The 26372-nt window shown below is 37.7% G+C and overlaps 2 protein-coding genes across 3 annotated transcripts in view; one reads left to right on the top strand and one right to left on the bottom strand.

Moving 5' to 3' along the window:
- Nucleotides 1–11093, bottom strand: part of NDUFB1 (NADH:ubiquinone oxidoreductase subunit B1) — a 111577-nt gene extending 100484 nt beyond the window's left edge. The window contains exon 1 of the mRNA XM_044074659.1: nt 10984–11093. Within this exon, the coding sequence (XP_043930594.1) occupies nt 10984–11086 (103 nt within the window). The 5' untranslated portion in view covers nt 11087–11093. The remainder of the gene's footprint in view (nt 1–10983) is intronic.
- A 180-nt stretch (nt 11094–11273) lies between these two features.
- Nucleotides 11274–26372, top strand: part of CPSF2 (cleavage and polyadenylation specific factor 2) — an 806201-nt gene continuing 791102 nt past the window's right edge. Inside the window, exons 1-2 of one of the 2 annotated variants that reach the window (XM_044074658.1) lie at nt 11274–11430; nt 12735–12838. In XM_044074658.1, the coding sequence (XP_043930593.1) occupies nt 12807–12838 (32 nt within the window). In that variant the 5' untranslated portion in view covers nt 11274–11430; nt 12735–12806. Of the gene's footprint in view, nt 11431–12734; nt 12916–26372 lie in introns of both variants that reach the window. The other variant, XM_044074655.1, reaches the window with a different exon arrangement.

Here is a 26372-nt window from a genome sequence, read left to right as displayed (position 1 = left end):
TCTCAATGGGAAATCAACACTGGCATTTACCCTTCCTGGATGAAATTCACCTCAACTGGCAACATAGCAAACAGGCGTAGGAAGTCACTGGAGAACAGAAATGAAAACTGGTAGAAAATGGATGCAGGTAAACAGACCAATGGTGTAAAAGATGAGTTTAGACTGGCGGCAAAGAAGCGACATTCAGGCCTACGAAAAACAGAACCTTTATGCCCTATGTTATGCAGGGAGCATATGGCGGATGTTCGGCATACCATTTAAATTCAGAAGCCTTTGGAAGACTGTCTGGAAGTTGGGCTTCTGCGGCAGGGAATCCAATATAGTTAAGAATACTACAGCAGTGAATGTAGAGACATCATACAATAGTAACTCTCACAAATATTGTAAATCTAGAGAACAACTAGCTCTGAATGGATGTTGTTGGCACAAAGTATGAAACCTTTTCCATTTGCTAATATAGGACTTTCTTGTCTCCATTAGTACCTGCTGCACATCCTCAGAAAACAGGTGCCTAACTGGAATTAAGACCCTATCATCCAAGGCAGTCAAATGAAGATGACTGATGCTAGGGTGTATTAAATACCCCTGTTCCTGTGACAATAAATCCAATCTGTTAGGAAGGTTGTGGTAATTTCCCCAGCCATTTCCAAAATAAGGGAGACCCACAGTTTTCTGGCCCAGAAGGGAGGCAACACAATGATCCTGGGAGATTCCTTCAGAATCTTCAAAAGTACCCTGGACATTACTGGAAAGGCATACAGGAACACTCTTGTCCAAAAAAAAGGCATCCGTCTTCCAGGCCTTCTTGCATGGCGTCCTGGAACAGAGTTTTGCCAGATGATCATTCATAAGAGGAGGCAAAAAGATGTATACTTGAGGAACTTCCCATAGATGGATAAGACTCCCGGAAGACCACATGATCCAGTTTTCATTTGTGAGGTACTGCGCCCTGGTTCTGTTCAGCTTGTCTTCCACACAATTTTGTTCTGACTGAATGTAGGATGGAAAGAAGGGATTTATTCCCACTGCCATCTATAACCTTGATAATTTCAGATAAATGGCTCCTAAAAAAAATCATCTGTTCCCAAAGAGAGAGAAACTGAGATTCAGACTTCCTGGAAGAAAATAAAAGGAGGGTCTGGGGTGTGAGGGGATCACAAAGTCGTTTGAGCAGTCATTCAGACTTGTTGGACTGCCCTTGGATTTAGGAAGTTCCAGACTATTTCTTGGAACACCATTACCATTTCTTTTTACACATCTGTTTACTTGTATGTTGCTGAAACAGATCATTCTGCTTTTAGCCAAAATTGGATAATTGACAAAATTACTTGGAAATTTTGGAAAAGGAGGACTGAAAAAAAAACCTTAAAGATTCCCTGGATCAGCTTGCTCCTCTCAACACACTTTCTGATCAGCTCTGCAGCAAAGGGACCAAACACAATCTGAGAATTTAAAATCTCATTTGTAACATTTTCTGGGACGTTCCGAGAATGCATCCAGGTAAACCTCTTCAAAACAGTACTAGTGGCCATAGCCCAGGAAGCACTACCAACAGAATCACTCTCACTCTAACCTGTGAAATGGGGGAAACAATTTAAAGCAGATTTTCCTCACAAGAATGAGCTGCAGCCAAAACATTCTGCATACTTTCAGAATTAGGCACAACACATTTTAACATAACAGCCAACGATTCAGAATTCTGAAAAATCAAAGTTCCCGAAGCATACACCCCCATACTTCTTGATTACTTACAATCCCTCTCAGAAAGATAAGGATTGGAATTAAATGTTTTGCAAAAGTAAGATTAACTAAAGCTTAGCTGCTGGGAGGGTATAAAAAATGTAAAAGACTGAGACACTTTATACAATCTATCTGCCTTTTTAGGGGGAAACAGACTATCACAGAAATTGCAGTTAGTGACACAGACCTTCCAATACAAACAGTACAACAGGGATAGGGGAAGGCTCTGGAAATTCTAATTGTAACAGCTCTTAGTATTTGAGTGACTAAATAATCTCCGTGTTCTCCCACTGAAAACATTGGCACACTATGGAAATACTATCACAGAAAAAGAAACCCTCAGAGAGAAAATCAAATACCATGCTCTTCTCTGAATCATAAATCAGAGAAGAAAACCATACATCTGTCCCCACGAATGGGTAGAACATTCATACTAAACTGAGAAGACTTCTCTGCTCCTTCTCACAGGACTAACATGAGAGTCTCTCCCTTGCGTATGCGGGGACCCCAACAGCCACAGAGGATATAGCTAAACCCCGTTCCCGTCCACAGTAGCAGTAGGTGTTAGACTAGGATTAGAGGTAAATGTTCAGTGGTCTGAGGAACCAACTTTGGCCACAGCAGACTTACCCACCACGTGCAGCTGAAGTGGTGGCAAAGGCTGTTAGCTTAACATTTTACTTACTTCTGTGGTTGGAAGAAGGACCAACCATGGGACCAATAATTTGCTCAACGGTCAAGCCGAAAATGGTGTCTCTTTATCAGGGAAAACAAGGAACACAAGTAAGTCACTCTCCTACCCAATAAAAACACAGTAAAAAACAATTTAATGCACTCTGTCAATCTCAGAACGTAAAATAAATCACACTTTTTCCAGAGGAAAAAAATTGATTTAAACGGTTTTAAAAACTTTTAAACTGACAGGAAAGCGTGTGTTCTCATTTAAAGGTACAGTTAAAGTCTTAATACAGTCCATTAAAACAGGAACTGCTACAAGAAAACTAACTTTACTAACCATTAAAGTACAACTAAACAGCAACTACTGAAATGGGGGGAGTTTTTTCCCCACAGGGAACGTTTCTGCCCAGGAAAAGAACAGCACACGCATTCCTCGAAAGCGAGCTCTTCAATGGCAGGAAAGCTCTAAAGGGCTTGGCATTGAAACCTGTTTTTTTAGGTAGCTCAGCTCAGGCTGCCCAACAGTTGGAGTGTGTAAAAGGTGCCCAGAAGCTCTGGAAGCTGACTGGTCATTATATCAGTGGCAGGATAAAACCCATATATCCAAGGTTACTGCAACAGTGACCAATATGAACACCTACTCGCTCTGCTAATCTTGATACAGCCTGACAGTCCCCACAAACTTCAAGGTCTTCAATCCACTGAAAACAAGCAACCCTTAAAAGCCTTTCTTAAACAGCAGTGTTTAGGCTAGTTACCTGATGTATGATTACCAATGAAAGATAAGAAAAAAAAATGTAGTAAAAGAACTTGAAGAACTGGTGGAGACGACAGAGAACCAGATTAACTAGGCAGCAATTTCTTCACCATGAATACACACATCTAGTCAGCTAGTTATAAATTCTCCAACATACAGCAAATTTCAAACTATACTTAGAGCATTAAGTTCCACATCCAAATCTCCCAAAATGGAACATTGTTTGATGTCTGAAAAAGCTACGTGGTACTGAATAATGCAAAGAACAATATTAATAACTTACCCTCACCTATAAAATACCTTGCCATTTCTGACCACGACCTTTATACTGAGAACCTTTACTGGAGGTATACATCTGTTGTCCACCTTCTACTTCTCTTTAAATACTCCATGGAAATTATTCCCTCCTGGCTCTAAGCTACAAAACAGTGTGTGTATCAAGTGTCTTCCCAGTGTTAAACCTACAAGACTGCCTCTTACGCAACCATACATGTATTAGCATTTTCTGGATATTCTAGTCTGTTGAACAGCAAAGTATGCAACCTGAAAACAGCAACGCTGTCTTATTTTTATGATTACTGTTCTAATAATCTGCTACTGCAGGGAATGCAAAAATGAAGATGTAACCAAAACTGAGAATGGTATGCCATTATGTAATGTATAACGTTTCAATGACATTATCCGATGACAATCTGTAGTTCACTTCTTCAAACATTGAGATTTTGAACAATAAACAGTGTGACGTAAAAGGGTAGCCATACTCTGCAAACTGCATTTTTTTTTAATTATCACTTTTAAATTCTAAAATTTTACTAGTAACATTACAGCTTGAATACTAAATATGACAAGAAAAACAAAACTGTTTACATACCATATATGAATAATGAATATGAACAGCAGTTACTGAGACTTTGCAGAAGTTTGGGAAGGGGTGGTAGACATCTGGATTCTGGGACTAAAAAGGAAAATACCTGACTGGTAGATAAAGCTATGAGCTGTTAAAGAGTTACTTCCTTTAATCCAAGGTTAAAACACTCCCTCATCTTTCACTTACTTACTGTGTGTGTGTGTGTGTGTGTGTGTGTGTGTGTGTGTGTGGTCTACCCTGGTTAACAAATACAAAACACACATTTTAACTCCTGATTAAATTATGTGATACAGTATGGTGGATTTAGGTCACTGCTGTTAAGACAACAGCAGAAAAGTGTCAGGAAATGGACAGCAGCCACAAATGCAGAAGCAGTGTGGTAAATACAGTAAAAAAAAACATGCAAACCAACATGTTCTTGCACAAGAAGCAGTCACTTTTAATAGGATAAAATCAGAGACTTGGCGCTTTCGCCTTTTACAATCCAGACATCAGCAGCAGAAAAGTGTCAGATGCAATTTGCTACCAAAATGAAGAACTGCTCATTGTTTTGGATAACAGTCTTAAGCAATGGTAGTCCATATTCAGGTGATAAATCAACAAGCAATAGCTTTTCTTGCTATATGGTTTAAGAATACAGACATTTTCCAAACGCATCTAATTGTGGGGGCATTTTATCCCGACTGACTTTGTGAGAAAATGTTGTAGCCACTCGAACTGAGGTTCTTGGACAAGTACATGCTAAATGAGACGTTATAGTCAATGACTGGCCTAATGAGTGCAGTGCCTTTTACACACAGAATACCAGGACAGGCTTTTGCTCCCATAGGTTCATAGGTAAGTACTAGGCTATTGGCCCTAGGGCATAATTAAGCCTAGCCGCAATTTTTCTGCTTTCACCTTCCTCCCAAGTTGTTTAATTACCTGGGCCTCTGTCGAGCAGGACCACAGAAGTGATTCCCGGGGTGAATTTCCTGTTTCCCATCCACTCATCAAGATTGCTCTTGAAGAGCGCTAATAAGGAGCTCTGCCTCACATATATGGGGACCTTATTCCAGAGTAAGGCGAGTCTCTGGGACACGAATCTGTCCCTCTAAGTCCTGTTTACTGCTGATGTCAGGTTTATGCCCCTTGAGCGTGTAGCTCTGGTGGATTGGGTTTTCCTTAGGTGGAGCATTTCTAGCAAGTCGGGGTTTGACATAGCCTTGTATGTCAGGCAGAGATCACCCCTGAGTAGCCACTATGCAACAGAGTACAGTTTGAGTTTTTTTAGCCTTGTGGCACAGGGCATCTGTTTAAGGCCCGTTATCCTCTTTGTGAGGTAGTTTTGAGGCCTCTCCAGTTGTTGCAGATGTTTTGTTAGGTACATCCTGAACGGGGCATTATATTCAATAACGGGTCTAATGAGTGATGAGTAGAGGGGTGCCAGAACTTCTTATTCCTAGATGCAAACCCCTTTGTGATAAGGTGGGCCATAAGGTGGGCCATGTAGAAGGATTTTCGGCGATATTGTACTTGAGGGCCTCACCAGATGCGCAGTGGCAAGCCCCACCGAAAACCCACCCCCGTGCTGTTTCATAAATCGGGCACTAAAAAATATGTAATCCCTCGAAGAATCCTAATACACTGTCCGGCGTTTAGTACATGTCTTGTGTTGTCTTTGAGAACAATTGTTTGTTTCTTATTTTAATATAAACAAAGAAATGCGTATTTATTAAATAAAAATTATTGCTGTGGTGCTTGCATATGTTGACACCGTTGGACAACCAGACCTCAAATTATTGTGATCCCACCACCAGCAAAACAAAAAAAAAAAACAAAAAAACACTTACACAAAACACACTACAAACACATCACCCACCAGCAAATAACTTTATCATCATTGATATGATTTCTGGTAATAGGCTGCTAAAATCCAATGGCAACTCCATATAAATGCAAAAAGAAAAGAAATGATAATTAGACTGGGTGGCTTGTTCCCACCTGGCTGGATGTGTTTATATATGTATATATTTACAGCCATTCTCTTTCATTAACTTTTCTTTACACTGAAGAAGGCTGTGCTTTGGCCCGAAACCGGTTTGTTTTGTAACATGCTGTACAATTTTATATAGTCACCGTTTGCTGGCTCTGATCTAGGATTACCACAAGTTTTCCTTTAGGCTGGGCAGTCCCTTATTTGGGCAGGTGTGTCCTTGTCGGGGAGGGGGATATGAAAATGGCAAGTGTCCTTTTTTTCTCAAGTTCCCTTTATTAGTCGACTAAAGCTATTATTTTTGCATTTGAATCGCTGCTTAACAACCAACTAAAATTCTAAAAAGAGTGGACTTTTAGCAAAAAAGCTATTATTTTTGTATCTGAAACACTTCAAAATGTAACAAACAACTAAAATTCAAGAGTGTGCTTTTATTTTTAGCAAAAAAAAAAAAAAAGTCCATTTGTTTGCATTATTTGAATGCCATGTCAATCATGGCTCATTACATATGTACACCTGGTCGTCAATCATTCGCGACACACCCACTTCTGCGCAAAACGCAATGAGGCTCTAATATCGCCGGATTTTCTGACCACTTTAGCAATGTGGTTGTCGAAGGAGAGGTTACTATCCATTCAAGTCCCTAGGTCTCTTATCACACCTCTCCTGTCTAATATCTTGTTTTAGGTAGAAATTCCTAGAGAGGTACATTTCACTAGAGCTGAACTGACAACATAGCAATCATTTTACTGTAATTAATGAATTATTCATTCATTCTCTTACACCTGCTTTATGCTATTCAAAATCATTACAAGTGTACGCACATATGTCCTGACAAGCTAGGAGCATTAGCAATAAAAACAGTTTGATTCATAGATGTTCCAAGACAAACAAATCTTATTACCACTCACACCTTGCTAGTACCCTCCTTCAGGCAGCACCACCTTTCTCCAGAAGGGACATACCAGTAGAACTCACAGCACATTTATGCATACTAAACCAGTCACTAGTTTAAATTTGCAGTAGCATAGTGAACTGTACCTCTCAACATGTAGGGGAAGTTTATTCCAAAGGATTGGGAGGTGCTGACTTACAAGCATACCTCTCTACTGTGCTATATTTATCTGTTGGTGAAGATTTAGGTCCCAGTTTCTAATATTGGTGAAAATACTGGACTTGTGGAGAAAACAGGAGGCCCAGGACAACTGGGTCTCTAATTATGCACCAAGAAAAATAGATCTCTCCTGAAAAGTCTGAGACGTTAACTAAAGGCAAAGAATTTCCACTCTCTTTATAGCTCAGGGACTTTAACCTGTCATTTTATTGTTTAGGAGCCTCTGAGGTCCTTCTAATTGTTTGATGTGTTTAGCGAGATACCTCCCAAAGTGAGGTGTCGTACTTGATAATTGGCCTGATCAATGCTAACTATAAGGGAATGATCAACTCTTAAACTGTGTTGATCTTCCCTTGGCAATCAAGTGGGCTAGATAAATTGGCAATCAAGTGGGCTAGATAAAGGATTTCCTGACAACTATTGCCATATGATGGTCAAACGTGAGGGAGCTTTCAGTCCAAGTTTCCAGGTTCACGGCAAAAATTTCATTTTGTATTGGTGTGCTGGCTATACAATATGACAAGGGAAGGGGTTTTCTATCAAAAGTGACACTACACGTTTTAGCATTTCATCATTTCATTTGAGCTCATTTTTAAACACCAAGGGTGTTAGGGGAGTGTATCATAGAGTGACTTAAAAAGTTTGTGCCGGAGGGCATGTCTCTCCACTTGGTGATCTGAGAATTAAATACCAAAAGGTCCCAGGACAGAGCCATTTTCATACTTGCTGATGAGACCTCTGCAACTTGTACCAAGTGGGCTCCGTCTTTCATATAGTTTGTTATCGACTTTACCTTACCACATACGCTGTGTGGTGTACTTAAAGGAAAGTTCCTGGCAGTGCTGCATATTATGACTCTGGCTTTTGGTGAAATTAAATCCTTGGAAAAGGACTACATGGGTCCCCATGCTGTATACTGCCCCCCCCCCCGGAGTGCCCCCACTTTTCTCGTTATACCCTTGAGATTTTTCCTGCATAGTTTCAATATATCCTAAATGTCCATGATTACAGCATAACAAATGAGGAGGAAATAATCAAATTACACCAAAGGCCTAAATGCTCAGAGCTGAATGGTAGGGTTTTTTTTCTTAGCATTTTGAGGCAAATATAGCCTGATTAAAACATGACTAGAGAAAGAAATTCATTGTTACTCTTCATTTTCTTCTTGCATGCTTTTACCACTCCTAAATAGAAAAGACTGCAGCGTAATAACCATGGAGAAAATAACAGAATTAAGACGAACGTCTGGAAGCTGCTTTGGCCTCGGCGGCAATGACATTCTAGATGCCGTGCAGCATGTTTTACAGTTTTTTTTCCCCAGCCATTTGTTACCATTATGACATGGACAAAACTCATTACTAACTAAAGAAATTCAGTCTTTTTTTTTCAAGGAAGAAGTTGTGGCCAAGGCTTAATGATCAAAGTTAACAAAAAAGTAGTTTCCAATAAACTGAGATAAATGCCTGCCAAGATCTATAAATCATCTTAAAATAGTATTTATCTCCCTGTCAAAAGCAAAAATGAATAAATGGCCTCAGTCATATTTCATGGCCTGTCTCAGCCTCCGCTCCTAAAAGACAGCTACCATACGTATAACCATCTGACAATCAGAACACTACAACAGGTTTTAACTTGTTGCTCCAAGAAGTATATTCACAGTATGTCACCTTACCCCTACTTCCCAAAGTTAGCTCCCTGAATATACACTTCTGACGTGCAATTGACATTTCTTTTTTCTCACAGTCACTTATTCCAGCCTGTTGCTCCTATACAGTACACGACTCCTAAACAGGCTACAGTGATGTTGTCTGCATACCTGTGAGGTAGGACTGTGTAAAAAATTAAGAAATAATCAGCACACAGTCACAGTCCCACAAAAGCCACAGTGATCTAATGGGCATACCTCTGAGGTTTAACTGTGAGGAAATTTTGAGAAATAATGACCAAACCCACCCCAGTGTCAAACAAGTTAGTGATCTTTTGTGCATACTTCTGAGGTTTGACTGCAAGGGGTATAATAATCTCACCGTTTCCAACCCCCACAAACACAAGCTATAGGAACCTTCATTGCACAGCTCTGAGAGGGGCCAGTTGTAGAACGGGGTGGGGGGTGGGGTACAGGGCCAAAACCCTTAATAAGTCCGTGTCAAACTCCACATCTTCAACCTGACTTGCGGATGCTGCTAGGTTCTAGTTGTACTCTGATGCATTTTATGGCTTATTTTTGAAAGATAATGACTTGTATTGTACGATTCACTATGATTATGCTCTGAATTTGTGGAAAAGCATGCTTGTCAAGAACCCTTACAATGTCAGAAAAGTGCTAAACAAGCTTTTATTAAATACCTCTTACTGCTGTTAAACTCTAGTCACACACTACAGCATTAACAGCAATCCCTGGTCACCACAAAAGAGCATGGGGAAGCAGCACTTAATTTAGACTTTTTTTTTCTAAAAGCCAACTGAAAAAAGTGTTTTAACAGCTTCCCATCACTCTTCTGTAGTGGTTTCTCTGTGTGACAACAGTACAGCACTACTGAGCTTTCCTCTCTAACTTCTGAGTATATGGCTACTGGAACACATACCATGCAGATGCTACTTTAGCTTTATTTGGACTTTTCTATGAAATGTGTGCAGTCATTCCAAATATAACTCATGAAATAAGCTGATGTGCAGTGCGAGAATAGGGAGGTCAAATGTCCTCACAGTGCTAGCAACAACCTCTGACTGAAAGATTATGAAATATTTACACTACATACAGCTTGTGTCATGGATATGTTTTTGTTATGGCAGTAGACAGTAAAAACCTGCTATTTTGGATTACTAAGTGCCCCCTTTGCCTTTCACCCCAACAGTCTTTAGCAGCTTCCAACACCCCTGGGCAGAAACACCAGATCTACAGACCACAGTCTCCAGGCAGAAACACCAGATCTACAGACCACAGTCTCCAGGCAGAAACACCAGATCTACAGACCACAGTCTCCAGGCAGAAACACCAGATCTACAGACCACAGTCTCCAGGCAGAAACACCAGATCTACAGACCACAGTCTCCAGGCAGAAACACCAGATCTACAGACCACAGTCTCCAAGCAGAAACACCAAATCTACAAATGTCAGTATCTACTGCAAATTAATTAGAACATGCTGGAGGAACAGATATGCCTCACAGAGAATACCAGTTCTCTGGAACCAACCTTCAACTCCCTGTACAGTTAAATAGCTTTTTACTTTATTCAAGGGCAACCTGGATGGATGAGAAACGAAGATAGACCCCAGTTTTGCGACCTTGCCCCACATAAATACTTGCTCCAAGCTTACGCTTATTCATACTTTTTACACACAGGATTTTCATACAATACGACTCCGGTGTTATACAAAACTTCAGCGAAATACAAAGGCCTTGTTACTAAACTACAATGACTAGAAATTCACTGGGAATGCATGGCTAGGCTACTACAGATTCTCCAGATCAACAGCCTAAGTACCTATGAATGTGTGGTTGAAAAGTCAGGTCTTGGTCCAACAGCAACTTCTGGCACCTACTGTACTTAATACAGGTTTAAATAATACATTTTATGTCAACGGATTTACATTTCAACGAAATGACAACCAGATATATTGCATCTGTCACTTCTTCATTAATAGCCACTAGTCCTTTACAATTCTATTTTAAATCACATGAATGTATAACACATGGAAGTAAAGCAATTCACAATAAGATCTTCAAGTTCAGATTTGAAAAAAAAAAATGTGTAACAGATAACCATAAAGCCCACATAAAATAAACTATGTATAAAGTACACTGTGTATCTAAAACCAGGAACGTAAGAAGAAAATATTGTAAATTACCTTTACTACAGTGATTCCTGAATAATTTTAAACCCAACCAACTAACTACTACAAGCTTCTCTTGTATGAAGGACGTAGTCGCGAGGTCATTGGTATAGACCATTTTATGACATGGGTGAGTAACTTTGTAATAACCGTTAATCTTTAGTGTTGACAGTCAAACAGGAACCGCTAAAACCATTACAAATATTAAAACTGATAGGTTAAGTTAATATAGTATATTTGTTAGGTAAACGATTATTTAAATTTATGTTGTGAAAAAGCATTTCCCTTGGAATAATTGGCTCTTCCTAACCACCTTTCACCCTTGTTTTCCAACATGGCCTGTCTGTAAAAGAGATTATGGCTAGTTTATCTTTTATTGTAATGCACTGCAGTAACTGTTGGACGTTATGAGTTATGTTGATAATATACCCCAAAGCGATCGCTTAAAGACCGTTTTTAATGGTGTGTCTCTGGAAATAAACATTCGAGTCTGTGGTTATCATGTATATCCTGTCCCTTTGCCGCCGCGCATTCTTTGGGTTTGAAAACTAGGAGCAGCAGCGTTATGTTCTTTTAATTTAAATTTTAAAATTAAAGTGTGTTTTAATGTAGGAAATGCCCATCTGTGTTTCACGTGTTCTGAACATCATTTGCGATATACTTCTTCCCACTACACAGCCCTGGGGTTGTTTGTTTAGAAACCAGTATTAGCAAAACAGTTTAAAACATGAGAGCATATCTATTGACTGTAGTTATACAAGCTAAAATAGAAACGTTATCAACTGTTTTAAAGTAATTTAGTTGTAGTCTACAACTTGTAGACGGCAGTCGCATATTGCTACCAGGTAAACTACTATCATATAATTTAACAGAGAATCAGTAGAAAGTGTAAATCCTTCCCATTGCAGATATTGGAAAAAAAAAGAGTAAACACGAATAATCCGTAGAGATTAAAAACAGAACCATGAGGCTAGCAGCTGGATATATTTTCTCCTATCAATTCAATGCCTGTTCAAAAGGCTAGACTGCGTTGAACTGAAAATATATATATATATATATATATATATTTTTTTTTTGGGGGGGGGTCGCGTATGAGTTATTCAGAATGGGTTTAGTTCTGAGAAGGACCCTCTTGTCAGTATGAAACTTCAACTTTATGGAAAGTACGAAACTCACGCTAGGGTTAATTCTTTTCTTAATAGGAGAGAAAATGGAAATTATTTAAACGTTAAGAAAAACAAATTAATAGGATTTCGCCTTCACGATTTAATTACACCAACGCATACGCATTTATTTTTCCTATAATTTGTTTTATTTTTGTCTTCTTTAACGCTCTTGATAGGCTCTTCTTCCTTGTTTGTATAGTACAGACTTAACAAGTTGTAACAGTCACCGAGGTTTCCTTGTATTAGTTTTACTGTTACTTTGTTATAATAATTTTAACGTACAAAAACATTTGTGTTATTAGAATTACAAATACGTTGACAATGAATAAAACGATGAATAGTACAATACTTTTTTGTGATAAGCGGTTTTGGTACATAGTTTAAGAGTTGAGTTTAGTCCTCGTAGCGTCTCCTGCATTTTGTAATTTATTAATAAATTTAAAAGGGTAGATAGATTTTTTTGTTCACGCATTCTTTTTAATTGAATTAAAATGTTTTACATTTGCTGATTTAGTATGGATTATTTAATTGTATATATGTTTCTTTATATGGTTCACTTCACTGTGTAATATATCTGTATTTATTGTATTATCTTTTTAGTGCCATTTTGCTGATCACTAGTTAATCTCATCATGACTTCCATCATCAAGCTGACTGCCATCTCAGGGGTGCATGATGAGTCAGCCCTCTGTTACCTGTTGCAGGTAGACGAGTTTAGATTTCTTTTGGATTGTGGCTGGGATGAAAGCTTCAGCATGGAATTTATTGAAGCTCTAAAAAGGTAATAGTCAACAAAGTGATGTAATATTTTGTAAGCATATAATAACTGCAGTACTTGTTTTTAGCAGATCATTTTATGCTGGTTCAACTATGTAAAACAACAACATGAAGTTGGGCAGACAGTTTTATCCCATTTATTACTCTGTTGTATGCAGCTGTTTATGTTGAGTATCTGATAACTGGATGGGCTTTCTCTAATGTTATTGTCATGTATTTTTCCCCAGAAGTGACGTGGTTAAATAAAAGTAGGTTTAGCTATTTTATATTTCTTGTTTAACTGGGTAAGTGAACAAAGGGTCTCTTCTTCTCTTTAATCAGAACTCAGGCGACAAAGGGAATGGAAAATGAATTGTATATGGACAGTTCAGAGTAATGTTTTTGGGATGTGGAAGAAGCTGGGGAACTGGGAGAGAAATACCCCACTGACACAGGGAGATGCATGATACTCCACTTAAGGATACGAGGTATAAACCTTGATCACTGAACCACTGCAATGCCTGTACTGTGGGAAATTAAAAGAAAAGAACAATATGTAAACATTAATATGTTTTATTTTAAGCAGAACCAGAAGTCCATTGCTCCACTGAATTCGGCAATCATCAGACCAATCGCTGAGTACATTGTCCCCTTTGGTATGTACCTAACCAGGCATGTCCAACAATTGGAACGTCCACAGTGGTTTCTTACTAAAAGAATACAGGGAGTAAGTAATATGTCCTATGCAGGCCCTATCTCTGTATTCTGTCTCCTACAGGCTTTTGAGGGGAGATCGATGCCCGACATACAGGGCATTGTCAGACCCCACTCTGATGGGCCTCCTGCATATCCGTAAAACAAACGGTACCAGAATTACCAATTCTAAAGTCTTAAACCTTGCCTGTGATATAAATAGGACCTGCTGGAGAGATAGGTGTGTATCCCAGAGATTAACCCATCTATGGAACAGGCTCCCCATCCATGTGAAGCAGAGTTCCTCCCTACCCCAATTCAAGTGCAGTTTGGACAATTGGATGGAAAACCAAAAATTCATCCCTGGTTTGGCACCTGTGTCTCTAATGGAAACAGATCATCTGTAAATGATTCATCTCACAGGCTAATGCTTACACTTATCAAAGACATCAGAACTTGTCAAAGATTTGGGATGCATGACTAGACTTAAAAAAGCCCTTGTGGTCGTTAGCCTAGTAAACACCTATGAATTCTTTACTTTTGGGTAGGAGCAGGGTTGTAGTGAAAGTTGAGGTTTAACATCTAAACTCGGCTGTCTTTGGAAGAAGCTTTGCTAGATTGTAAGCTGAGCTTTTAGTTCATAGTGTGGTGTATTGCATCACACACCTTATGTTATCAAACTGTTATATTTTGAGTTTGCTGTATTGCGCCTTTTTTCTGACAAAACTGATGCATGTTTACTAGAGGGAGTGGCCATACTGATGTGAGAATGGAAAGTGGAAGGAATATTTTGAGGGGCGTAACCTAATGGGCATATCTTCTTATCAGGAGTCTGTGTTTGAAATAAAATTGGTGATTGATCGAGGCATACGAATCTTGGTAGTTATAAATCACTGAATCAGAGACCTCTGTTGTGGTAAGGTTATGGGTATGGATGACATCAGAAGGACGTGTAGAAGATACTGGATAGGTTTGGAGTACTATTTAGTACTTCTTTTTATTGTTGTGTGAAGGTGAACTGGAGGAGATTTAACCATTTTAAGAATGGGAAACGGTGTGTGTGTTCTGTAAGGCGATCATATTGATCATACTTCTCAGTGTCCTCAGAAAAGCCTCTAAGGAGATCATATTGGTCTTACTTCTCAGTGGCATCAGAAAAGCATCTACAGCAGTGCTGGAGAGGAGATTTCATGCAACAGTTGACCCTTGGCTTTAGGAACACCAGTGTGGATTCAAACCAGACCATGACAATTGAACTAGTTTTGTAGCCTTGCACCTCTGCATGAAGGTTTATTTGGGTTTGGTGGGTGTCTGGTTTGGAGACCTGGAGGTGGTATGTAGTTTGCAGGTGGTGTTTTGCTTTTGGCCTCCTCTGGACAAGACCTCTGATGCTTAGTGTGAAGTGGCTGTTATAAGAAACAGCACTTTCAAATCTGAGACATAGTATTTTTTCTTAAAAAAAAAAAAAAAAAAAACAGAGAGAAAAAAAGTTGGTTGCCTTATTAATGTAGTAGAAGAGTCACTTACTTTTAATGGAAGAATTTGAATGTTGTGGGTGTCTTTTTCAGAAGTGGTGAGAATGGAGGAACATTAGATTGACAAACTGATTAGAGTGGAATTGGCAGTCTTTGAGGTGTCAAACTGATATCTGATAATGGAGATATTATTTATTGACGATGTGCAGGGTTTACTACTAATTCCTTGTCTTCCTCTTCATCTTTGCTCAAGACCTGTAGGAAGTTACTGAAAAAAAAACAAAATAAAAAAAAATACAGCAAAAATGAGATTTTGTTTATAAGGTTTCTGTGTTAAATTTCATTGTCAGGATGAGAAACTCTGATCTTGGAGAATGTTAGAGTAGAATTAGTGCTTTTTTGTTGTGATGGACAATATTTGCTACTTATTTTAAGCAATTAAGTGGACTGGGTGACAAGGGACTATTTCAGCTTTTCAGCCACATCGAGTTGTACAAATAATGTATAAAGAGATCTCTTTAAACAGTAAGAGTAGTCATTAGTGATTTAAGACTACATTAAATGTATTGTAACAGATGAAACAATTATAACACTAAGTATGTAAACCAAAATATTACCTTGGGGTAGTCTGGGCAAACCGTTGACCAGGCAAGACATTCTGTTTTCAAGCAAAATGGATTAAAACTGGTTTGCTTGCATTGTAGTAAAGAGATACAAACCAAGCAATTGGAGTTCAGTTAGTGGCTTGGGAGCTTTATGAAGCAGATGGGGGAGGATAGGCGTTCACTTCATGGGAAGTAAGAATCAGTGGTTCTGGCCAGCCACTCTCACAGCTCTAGGTCGTGAACTCTTGGCTGGTGTGAAGGTCATAGAGTATAAGCAGTCCTGCCCACATCAGCAGTGAAGGAGGGGAGTTGGGATGTTCATAATGTCCTCAGTTGTGGGAAGCCAGCAAGCACGCACACTGCCTTGTGCCTGACAGAATAACAACCCCCTTCAAATGGCTCCTACCTTAGAGAGTCTAATGGATTCTTAATGTTGGGGCTGTCCCCCCTACTTGGGGAATGATTGAGCTCCAGTCTAGTAGCAGGAGACATCATGTTCAGCATGGCAGAAGGTGAAAAAGATGCACTGCCCTGAAACCTTTATCTGCCGATTTATTGGTCAGACATTCTGGATAGTTAGGTAAACTTGCAAAACAAGATTTACTGTTACTGTTGAAGACATCAGGTTATTTTACTAAATGCTTTAAGTAGTGTTTATTCTGCAGATGCCTTTTAAAAAACAATGAATGACTGTAGAGCAGTCAGTTTTTTATGCCAAATAGAAACAAATTGTGGAGTTTAGGTGAGAATTCAGGTGGGTCAGGTGTCTTATAAAATTTGTATTGCTTTGTTTCCATTCTGTTGTGTTTAGCTTGACTTGCCTAGAAGGCTTCTTTCATGTTGGAGTTGTTTGATTCAGGGCATGCTGGAGGGATAGTATCTCACAGATGCCTGAGAACACTTGGGTGTCCCCCAGATAAAAGTGGAATATATAACTAGGGAAAGGGACATTTGGTTTGCCCTTCTTACCTTACTACTCTCACAGGAAGTGCAGAAGAGCAAACCAAATTTCCCTTTTCCTAGTCACATATTCAAGATCAGTTAAGTGAAATGATGATGGCTGTTGATAGAATAAAATGAACAGCTTATCTTATGTACATGGAAGAATGCACAGTATTCTTAGGTGCTATTGCTTTGTTTAAGTTTAAAAATGTACTGTAATAAAACACTGTGGTGCATTGCATATTGGTTAGCTTGAATGCAAGTTACATGTTGGCTATTAAAGCAGAGAATGTCTGCAAAGCAAGTACAGCTTGTCAACTGCCCATGTAGCTGACTGCTATATTAAACCAGTATGTTTCTTATGGGGGCTTTGCTGACTGTTATACTAAACCAGTATGTTTCTTATGGGGGCTTTGCTGATTTGCACTCCTTCTTTAGGCTCAGTGCTATGTATTCTAATTCTAAGATTGCAGTAGCTAGCATATGACGTGGATACTTTGCCTTGCTATGAAAAATATTTAATTTATCTCCATAGTGGTGCATCCTTGGAGTTAGCACATTTAGTTTCAGGTGGGTAGTATGGGTGCAGTCCCTCCTGTTAAAACAAATATTTTCAATTTATCTGTGGTGTGTATGTGAGCAGTTCTTCAGGTAGTCCGGGAATAAAGTAGTCGATAGAATGTGTGTGTGTGTGTGTGTGTATGTATGTATATATATATATATATATATATATATATATATATATATATATATATATACGTATGTGTGTGTGTGTGTATATATATATATATATATATATATATATATATATATATATATATATATATATACACACACACACACACACACACACACACACACACATACTCTCTCCCCTGAATACCGTCTACCAAGGAATGATGTGTATGTGTTCTTTTTCAGATGTGACAGGCTTTATTTAAAATTAAGATTACAAAAAACATGCCTATGGGGGAAGATAAAACTAGTAGATAACAATCTATGCATTTTAAATATACCACAACTATACAGTATAAACAATGGTAGTAAGAGTATTAACAAATACTACCATTCTTTCAGGCAGGTCTTGGGCCATAATGGCTGCCTGAAAGCACAACACTCTTGCAAAGTAGAAAATGTGACTGCGTGCCAGGTTGGCTATGCGTTTACCTTTCTTAGAGCAGATGTGCATGTATAAATTGGAGGAAAATAAGGAAGTGTAGATGCTAGGGTTGCTAACCTTGATGTCCTTTGGCACTTAGTCATTACAGAGTCTTGAATTTATATTTTTAGCAGAGTAGTCCTGCCTAAGATTTGTTGACATGTAAAACAACACTTTATTGTAGCTGTAAGGTTAATCGCTGGAGTTCATTTGTAATTTGGTGCAGCATACAGTATTTATGGATATATGATTTGAAGCATTTTGCAGCTGGCCAGCATGATGCTATCTTATTTCTCTGAAGTTTGGGTTAGGAAAGAGTTGTGTCTGTTTGTATCATGGAGTATATTTAGTTTGAACTGCAAAATAATGAAGTGAGGGAGGGTTTTGTGAAATACTGAGGTATTGTTGCCAATTTTGACACAATCCATAACCCTATCTGGGAGAAGTATTGAGATTTCCAACACACGAGAATGATGACCGAGTTTTAGTGGAATTCTTTTCTAATAGTGACAGAAATGGAGGTTTTCAATGTTTTTTTTTCTTATTCCAGTTGTTGGCCGAAGCTCTCTAGCACCCATTTTGACTAGAAGGAGAACATATTTTTCTTCTCTACAAAGACTGAATCCAAAGAGCTAGTAGCAGGTCTCACCATGAGTTATACATAGCCTACTCCTCTGCTTACTCTTTTTGATTGGAGACATATTTGAGGAAGTAAGGCCGGTGTGGCTTTTCTACATAAATGGAACATTCAGTAAAGCATAATGTAACATTAATGTTGCAGCCACAGTATGTAGTATAATGCTTATCTGTTAAATATTGCTGTTTTGCATTTATTACATGTGTAAATGTCACACACATATCCCTTGTCTTTCTCCACCATTATAGTAATGTCTCAATTTTTAACATCACCGTATCTCTTTGGGAAAGCTCTCTATAAATAGTTTATGCTGACTCTATAGGCTTCTACATCTCCTTGTTTTCTCCCCTATACTTCTTTCTGCCATCCTTCTACTCTACCCCCTCAGCTTCGACATTTCTTGTATTTTTCCTCATTTCCTCTTAATAGTATTACCCATCCTGTGTTAGTAGCTGTTATTTGCCTGCCTCACATCTACTGTTCACTTCCTCCTTTGTCTTTGTATCTTCACTGCTGCTGTTCTCTTCTCAGTATTGTTTGTCTGAAGTATTCTTTGTCTTTGTGTCTTCACTGCTGCTGTTCTCTTCTCAGTATTGTTTGTCTGAAGTATTCTTTGTCTTTGTGTCTTCACTGCTGCTGTTCTCTTCTCAGTATTGTTTGTCTGAAGTATTCTTTGTCTTTGTGTCTTCACTGCTGCTGTTCTCTTCTCAGTATTGTTTGTCTGAAGTATTCTTTGTCTTTGTGTCTTCACTGCTGCTGTTCCCTTCTCAGTATTGTTTGTCTGAAGTATTCTTTGTCTTTGTTTCTTCACTGCTGCTGTTCTCGTCTCAGTATTGTTTGTCTGAAGTATTCTTTGTCTTTGTGTCTTCACTGCTGCTGTTCTCGTCTCAGTATTATTTGTCTGAAGTATTGTGTTTCACTTATTTTGTTCTTCATAATATTGTTTTCCCTCTTTATATTCACACTACTGTTTTTGTGAGATAGCCAACTCCTTCTCTGTTCCTGGCTGTGCCGGTTTGGGACCTTCTTCCTAATTCCATCGTTATACTATTCTATTTCTTGTTTTGGCTGTTGATTGTAGTTTCATTTTGATAACTTAATTATAGCTCATATGGCCTCTGCTGTACTGCAGTAGCCAGCTGCAACCCCATTCAGAGCATCTTACTTTCCTTCTTCTCCACTTTGTTTGCATTTTGATTTTTTACTGCCCTACTGCCCCTACCCCTTCACTCTGTGGGCAACCTCCTTGAGTCCTTAACATTCCTTCTAATCAATACTATCCATTGTGTTTCATCCTTCCTGTAGCAGTATTCCTGTGCATGGATTTGAATGCTAAAGAAAGCGTACACTGAAGGATGATGAATTCAGAGGGAGATAACATTATACCTGTGTTCTTCAGGAGTGGCAAATCACTGTTCCCTTGAGAAGCATATTAGTTGTAGTACCATTTTCAGCCAGACATTGTTTTCCATTGTTGTCTTGTCTGTGTACCTTCTTTACGTAACTCCTTCTCTATGTTTTTCTTACCATCTTTACTTTTTTTCGGGGTTACGTATCTTGCATTGTTCTCTACTCCCACCTAGGGTTGCCACCTTTTCAAACGACCAAGGTGGGACATTTTCAGAACACACATCAGATTTTACAGGCCGACACATACCCACGGTCAGTACAAAGGATAGAATTTTACTTTTTTGCCTAAATAAAAGCTTATTCTTGTAGCGATTTAGTTGCTTATTCTGTTTCTTGTAACATTTAGGTATTTTAGATACAGAAATAATTATTTTATGCAACTATTACATAACATATGGGACATAATTATGTCCTACAATCTCAGGATATTTGCCATTTTTAATATTTTTTGGCAGGACACAACTGCCCAAAGAGGGACTGTCCCTCGCAGAGTGGGACAGGTGGTAACCCTACTCCCACCTTAACCAAGACTATTTGGGAAGTCCACTCCTTAAAGGCTACATTTCGATATTTATTTTTAGTTAGTTTTACTATAAAGCCCATCTCCCTTCATATGTTTGGTTTTCTTTGTTTACCCAGAGTTCACTTTATTTTTGTGAGAGCAAAACACAGGACTTTCTTTTCATCAAGAACGAAGCATTGCATTGAATCAATTTATTGTTTTCTTTTTGTCTTTGCAGTGACATGAATGCATGTAAGTATATTGTCTATTTCATGTCTGTTTGTCATTTGTAAATATCTCATCTGTAATACGTCTTCTTTGTTATTACTTATATGTCTACCTTGGAGCTTTTCTACCCGGGCTTCCACTGACAGTGGATATTAATCCAGTTGGACTATCCTGGTCAACAAATGTAAAATAAGTAAAATATTTAACTTCATCCAGGTAACCTCCAGGTAAGTGTACTTGTCCAAGCACTGTTTTCCTCCTCATCCCAGGCCAAGAGGCAGTAATAACTTTTATTAAAAAAAAAAAAAACATTCACAAACGGATTACCTCCTGAGTTATATTTCAAGCCAACAACCAACAATTGCATTCACACTAATTACAACTAACTTTTGCAATTTTCAGTTAATGATGTAGTATTAGTACATTTGCATGGGTAATATTTGCATATTTAATTCAACATTTATTAATATCATTACCATTCAATAACTGCTATAATTGTTTCTTTTATATGAATGTTATTTACAAAATCATACATAGAAGGATATTTGCATTGTTTATTTACACTGGTTGCTTAGCTGCAAGTGTGTATCATTATGGTTGCACATTGTTGAGTATAATCTATTATTTAGTAATGTAATTTAGGCACAAATTCCCTGTCGCAAGTATATTTGTTAGTGAGGTGTGCTTTCAGGAGTTTTCGAAAAATAGGTAGTTTGCTAACTTTTTGTATTTTGTCTGGTATATTATGCTGCGGGGGCAGTTTTGTAGAAGGCTGTTTCTATTGTTACCATAATTGAATTTTTTGTAGCTGTAGAGGATATCTTCGCATCTTAGATTTTACTGGGGGCTTCTGATTAGTACTGTGTTTTTTTAAAAGTGGACAATAGCTTTCATTTAATAGGTTGTAGGTTAGTATATTAAGTGAAAAAAATGTGTTTTCATGTTAACTGGTAACAATTTGCTTTTCTGCATGGTATTACAGTGGTATTTCCTCTTATGATAAATATTTGGATTTGAAGGGAAGCAACATGCTGTTGGGAATTTAGGCAGCTTAGAAGTAGATCATACTTGAGATGCAGAATGAAGACATTTTTGGACGTTTATACTCAAGTGCAGTCATAAGCAGGTGTGAGATTTTATAGTATACTTTTAATTGATTTAGAATCTTGTCATTCTGTTCTACATTTCTGCCAAAGGCATACATTATCTAATCCCCGGATACCATTGTAGTTTAACTTAACATGTATAGGCTGAGCTTGTGTGTGTCCTTTCTGAGTTCCTAATGTCATATCAGCAGGCTTTTGGGTATTAATAATTAGAGTATTAACATAACTGACTCAATTCCATATCTCTGCATATCCACTTGTAACTGCATATTTAATGTACTGGGTGATTCATCTTCTCTTGTAAACATAACATTATCTGCATGCTATTGGTATTTGCGAGAGCAAAACCAATTTTACTTAGCTGTTGGTTTATTATTTATTTATCTGACCGAGGGTGATTTATCAGCTGTTGAGGTAGTAGCTGGTGGTCCACAATTTCAAAGGCATGTTTAATATGCAGGAATATGGCACTGCTGAGTAGTCTATTTTCCATATTGCTATAGATTTGGTTATTTGTATTTATTAACAAGGGTAGAGCACTGATCCACATGGACCTTTTTCAGACCTAGCCAGAGAGCACTGTATGTGTAAGTGGTCTGTACAGAGGAACACAGGCACAAGGAAATTGGGGAAATCAAACCCTGAAGAACAAGAAGTAGCCTACATATAGTGCTGTTAGTGTATGTAGGTGAGATGGGAGCTATGATAGGTTTATGTCACATTTTTGAGTATATTCGTATATTTGCCTTTAGGTTAATTTGTCCAGAATTTTGGTTATAGGACTGGAGTTGAAATTTGGTTTGTAGTTGGTTACTATAGCTGTTTTGGGGAGGGACAGTATTAATGGGCAGAATGGACTGGGTATTGATGATTGCATACTGAGTATGTAATTCAGTGGGCCGCTTAGTTTTTAATAATTTGGGAAGTGATGTATGGAAATCTGTGTTGTGATGGAAGTCTCCTTTTCTGTAATATGCAACCACCAGTAAACACTAAAAAAAATCACAGCAAATGCCAGAGTGTAAGAAACTAAAACTCAAAACCGAACCACAAGACTTGAATGAAACAACCTCCAAACTCAAAATACAGAGTTAAGTGTTTTCTATTCTTTATTCACTGAAAAGAAATTCTTTAGAACAGTTTGACTACTGAACTATTGCCCATATTTATAATGTTGTATAATCATGTAACCTTGGTCAACTGACACACTAATTATACACTCAAATATAACTTATGAAAAGGTAATCCATCTAATGCATAACAATACATAAAAAAGAATCCTGTAACACACATAAAACATATTAAATGTTTTGTGCACTCAAAAGTACATTTAATATTAATAGATTCATGTAGCCCTGGAGGTTTATTAGCTGCTAGCCAAAGTTGTCATTTAACCTCCTTGACTTCAAGCATAGCATTTAAATCACCCATCTCAAAATCTGTTTTAAGCTTAAAAAAAAAAGAAAATACATCCTTACAACATCATTTGTGTTTAGCTAAAGTGTTAGTTGCATCACTCTTTTAATAAAGCCAACATGTGTTATGTGTATTCTCTGTAAGAGCATTCTGATGCCTTACCTACATAGGAAATCTCACAGGAAAGACAGGTTTCTAAATAAACACCATCAATCTATTTACAATTAAATCAACCTTTAGTGAAAACCTCTTCCATAGTATGTTTCAGGACAGTGCTATATCCACTGTTAAATTTCAAGCCTTACATATGTAGGCACCAAAAGGCTCCTTACCTGTAAAAGGTACAGATTCAGTACTTGAATAAAAAAAAAAAATAATCTTTTTTTTTTTTTTTTTTTTTTTTTTTTTTAATAAAACTTTGTGGAGTTCTTCCAACTACTTTCACTAGATCTTGATTTCCAGAAATTATTTTCCAGTTGTTTAAAATAATACTCCTTTGACTATTAGCATCATTACTAATAGGAATTGGGAATGCCAGACTAATAAATACTGTCATTAGGGACAACTGCTTAAGGAATGATACCAATTAATAAAATATTTTGGAACTTGCTATCTATATTATTAGCCACTTCAGTAGTGATACAGTTAATTTTCCAGTCACAATATCTTCTTTCTTCAAAAACTGAATTCAAGCAACTGGCTTCTTCATAAAAAAAATAATCAATAGTAATGGTTCTGCGTAATGTAATAAATTGTCCTCTGATGGTGTTTTACTTCATATAACCAGGATATTGACTATTAAAACATGTACTGTAGATGATTAATAAATGTATTTTTCCTATGCATATTATTATGAAATCATTTCTTCTGTTTATAAATATGAACCTCAAGATCCATCAAATGTACTACTTCACCCTTAACCTCTAACACAAAAGATAAAGTGTCTGTATTATCGTACGATGAAGACAGCGAACGCTGTTTCATTGTACCAATAATATCTAAACAAAATATCGAACAAACGGAACAGCAATTTTTTTCCCAGGGGAAAAATAGTCTTGTTCTGCCATTTTTTCTCACATGATCATTCTTGTCTGTAGATCACACACCCTTAAATCACATAATAGTATTTATTCCTCCCCCTCTTGTACTGTACTGTTTATAGCCTTCCAAGATCTAGCTACTTCAAAAACATTTCTATATTCTCCTACTTCTCAGGTTTCCCACAAAACATATAAGGTCCTGGCCTTTTTCCCCTGCTTACTTAACTCCACCTCTAAGTTCCTTCACATTCCTGCCCCATCTTCTAGTATTTCCTCTGCCTTCCTTAACCAGTAATTACTTTTTCCTCCAAGTAGAAACACATTTCCTTAGTATCTCAGGAGAACTGTCCTAACTTCATCTTCATAGCCTAACTCATCTCCCTCCATTATTATTAACCATTCCAGCACCTTACAATTATCATCCTTATCGCCTGCCTTAAACCAACCCCAATAACACACGCGCGCGCGCACACACACACACACACACACACACACACACACACACACACACACACACACACACACACTCCTTGTAACACCTGCACCTTCCCTACAGCCAAAACCTGCTCACTTATCATAGTCTTTTGTTACTTTAGGGTGTACCCCTGCTTTTCCATTCAGATAGTTAAACTCTCAAACTCACCCTCTCCCCTTTATATCCAATAGCCTTATTTTTGGGAAATTCTAAGATGGTGGCAAAAATGTAAGCGACTATAAACAGAGTTTTGGGCTGAGAACAGTTTAAAATAGTAAAAGCTTGCAGTCTTTTCTAAATTGTTAGCAGAAATTGGTAGCTCAAGTTCAGGTTTATTTCCAAAACACTGTTACAAGATGAGAACAGAAGTAAAACCTTGCAATCATGTCAACAATAAACGGTAAAATCTTGTGACATCTGCCAACACCTTAAGTTGGCCAGTATGGGACATTCTGAAAGACATTGAGGTTGTTGTTAACTGATGTTTCTGCTCTCTAGTAGCTCAACAAAGAAGAGTAAAAGTGAAGTAAAAGTGAGAGCAACTCCAAAGCAGACTGAAAGCAGTATGGTGGAGCAATCATGGGAAAAGCAGATGGTAATGGCAGCTGAAGGAGAAAACATCAGTTATCCAAGAGAGAAAGATTGGCCAAGTGCACTCTGATATTTTCAAGATAAATGGATCCCTGTTGGAATGTATAGGGATAAATAACAGAAGGCTGTGGAAAATAGATGATGCTTTAACTAGGCATTCAGAGGAAATAACTGATATGCAAACTGCTGAAAATGAAAAATGGTGAATCGGCAATTAAAATATTAACAAAGGCTCAGAAAACGGCAGAACGTCAGGATAGGTCACACAGTGACAACTTCAGGTTTGCACCAGTACCAGAATAAGATGAAGTGAACGACTATCAATACTTTATGATAAAGTGCCTCAACAGGTTAACTGGACATTTTATTGCTGATATTAAAATAGAGCACATAGAGTAAATAATCCTAACTTGAGACTGAGAAAGCAGCTGAGACTTGTAGTGATTACTGTAGACATACCAGATGGAGGAAATATCTTTTTGTAGAGAAAGAGAATACTTTTATGTACATAAAGCTGTACCAGTCTAAAAGATTGGAGACATGAGTGCATAATGATTGTTGATGTTTAATGTCATATAAAATTATATTTTAGAAATTGAAATATTTGGGTTGTATAGCAGGAGGTAAAACAAATGAAGCAACAGATCTGGTAATGAATTATGCCCTAACACATGACTTCAGAGCTTCTCCTTTTTTGAGGTCTTGACAAGTGGAGATAATGGGGGAATTTGGGTGAAACGTGATGTTGAGAAAGCCACTAAAGCAATATGAGAAAAAATTACTCAGCAGATTGTAAGCAAGGTATGACAGTGGACATTTTTGTGGACATTGACAATAAAACACAATTCTGTTATGTAGGCCAAGCTTTTATTTATATATATATATATATTTGTGGACATTGACAATAAGACACAATTTTTTTATGTAGGCCAAGCTTTTAAATATATATATATATATATATATATATATATATATATATATATATATATATACACACACACACACATGTGTATGTATGTGCGTATATACATATATATATATATATATATATATATATCAACAGAGAGATCAGATGTGGAAAAATATGGAAAAAGAATTGGATAATTTTCTTTGGAATATTGAAGCACATAGTGCTTGAAGGTTATGACCGATCACATGTGGGCATTTAGGGATATTTAGGAAAGTAATATAAAGAGCATTAGT

The sequence above is a fragment of the Protopterus annectens genome, chromosome 6.part0, assembly GCF_019279795.1.
Source record: "Protopterus annectens isolate FY-2018-M chromosome 6.part0, PAN1.0, whole genome shotgun sequence".
In the NCBI taxonomy this organism is placed as follows: Eukaryota; Metazoa; Chordata; order Ceratodontiformes; family Protopteridae; genus Protopterus; species Protopterus annectens.
The sequence above is the reverse complement of the archived record's forward strand: the minus strand, read 5'-3'. Positions and strand labels throughout refer to the sequence as shown.